The 2,261-nt window shown below is 39.1% G+C and overlaps 1 protein-coding gene across 1 annotated transcript in view; it reads right to left on the bottom strand.

Moving 5' to 3' along the window:
• The window catches only part of NANS (N-acetylneuraminic acid synthase), a gene marked incomplete at its 5' end in the record, with an annotated part of 6,921 nt that extends 5,296 nt beyond the window's left edge, over positions 1–1,625 (bottom strand). Inside the window, one exon of the mRNA XM_009884206.1 lies at positions 1,410–1,625. Coding sequence (XP_009882508.1) covers positions 1,410–1,625 — 216 coding nt within the window. The remainder of the gene's footprint in view (positions 1–1,409) is intronic.
• Positions 1,626–2,261: the final 636 nt, after the last annotated feature.

A 2,261-nucleotide genomic window follows, 5' to 3' on the forward strand; every position in this document is an offset into this window, starting at 1 on the left:
GACATGAAGACGACAATAAGAGAAACATCACAATGCTCTCTTTTCACAGATCTATTTGAGTCCATGGCATTGGGCTATTGCAATACATGCAAAACACCTTTTTGCCTGTCAGATATCTGAAGTAATTTTTTATTGTATTTAGTGCTCATACCATCTCAGCTGGGGCACAGCAATTCAAGGATTTTGGTGTATAGGACAGTAAATCGACAGAAGGAGTGAGAATGGCCAGAGGACTAGAAAAGAAAGCATTAAAACGTTGAAGGAATTGAAATTGCTTAGTGCACAGAATACAAAACAGAAAGGAGATGCGATGATGGTGTTCATATACATAGAGAAGAGTTACAAGAAAAGTATGAACTTTTATGTCAGATGAGGCAGGACAAAAAAATTAGAGAAAGGAGATGAAGCTGATACCTCAGGAATTGTTTCGATAAGGAAAGTGAGGCACTGAAAGATCACCTTAAAACATTAAATAAATCCTATCCTTGTCCCATCCTGTGTAAGGCTACTTGCACAAAGACAGGAGAATGACAGTTCTTGCCTTATGCAAGAGTGGCTGGCTTACTTCTGGAGGGTCTCTTTTAGTTTGGTTCTCTGTATTTTCTAGGCCACAAAGAAAAGTAAAACAATCTGTAATCTCTGATCTGTATTAAGGTTAAATTGTTACCTGATCTTTTCAGTTTACGTATTTTAATTGTACCTTGCATTTGTTAATACTGTAACTAAACATGATTTTGAGGTAGGCAACGTGCAAGAGTTAAAGAAGTATACATCTTTTAAGGGGCAACAGCAGCAGATGAGCTTCATGGCGTTTACAAGCTGGGGACTGACTCTTCCAAGATCCCACTGACAAAAACAAGTAACTGCTTCAGGAGTAACACGGCAAGGTGGAGACCCCCTACATGAGATTAGTAAAAGAAAAAGGAATATAAGCATTTCTGCTTCCTAGAAACACCAACTGGGGCCTAGTAAACAGCAGAAGAAAAAAAAAGAGAGAAATAATAGGGATTAAGTTGAGAAAGAAGTCTGGTTTAAATACAGAGGGAAGTTTGAAATGCTTGGAGCCAACATACCAGACAACACCAGATAGTGGTCAGATTAAAGTCTTGATCTAAATTCTCAAAGCCTTGACTGTTTATGGGGTTCAACAGAGGCCTTGTCTCTATGATTTACTATGTGTAAATACCTCAGCATACATGGCAGGTCTTCCAAAATATTCAGCCATCTACTCAACCATTGTAGAGACACAAGGGAACTGGGAGAAGTGCAATTACTCTAGTTTCCTCATTTAGAAATTCAACGTCCACACATATTTAGTATTCTTTTTATGTAAGAACTATCACACCTAAATAATAACCAATAGACACAACAGCTGGACTCTGCTGGTCATTCCAGTATGGCTTACATACCTCATCCATGCCAGAAGCTGTGAAGAAAATGCCAATCTCCTCTGCATATTTCTTTAGCTCTCTATATTGGTCATGACTAAACTCCAAGTGACGCTTGTGCTCCCCATAGGTCTTTCCCCAGGAGTGTTTAGAGGTATAGGGCCTTTCTAAGGCTTTCTTGTTGAATTTGTACTCCAGTTCGCTCTTCTGGAATTTAGCACAGTCTGCTCCACAGTCCTGCAAAACAAGCCGGTGCACACTAAGTGGAAGTGCAAGTAAAACTGCACTCAACCTAAGTTTGTGCACAAGGATTGTGCCACTGATGTGCTCACTTGCAGTGGAGTTTTCACATTATAATCACAGCAATCAGAGGAATGGTACGAACACAGAATGACATAGGACCTGCACACACGAACCCTTTTATTTCAAAATGCCAATGTACTCAGAGGAGTAGTCTAGAAAGAAACCATACTAAAACTACAAAACTGAGCTGCCTTTTGCTATGCGTGCCACTTATTCGAAGAGTTTACTTCTGTGGTGTTTTCCAAGCTCGACTGTCACATAATTTTACATAAAAACAAGTGACAGGATTCTATAGAACAAGAAGTATGAATCTGCAATTTGTCTTAAGTGACACAAACGGTGAAGTTAAATTCTCACTATGCTATTTTGCACTTACACCACAGTCACGGGTCTGAATGCATTATGCCCTCATAAAGTTTTCCTTCAGTGATGATATGCCATTTTCCAACATAGGTGTATCTAACATATACAATACCAAATTTTAAAACAGCTTGGCTGTCTTACTGTACGACACAACATTACCTCAAAAAACGCTAATGCAATCAAGTCAAATTGGAGGTACATCAGAGA

The sequence above is a fragment of the Charadrius vociferus genome, unplaced genomic scaffold, assembly GCF_000708025.1.
Source record: "Charadrius vociferus isolate BGI_N301 unplaced genomic scaffold, ASM70802v2 scaffold95, whole genome shotgun sequence".
NCBI lineage: Eukaryota > Metazoa > Chordata > Aves > Charadriiformes > Charadriidae > Charadrius > Charadrius vociferus.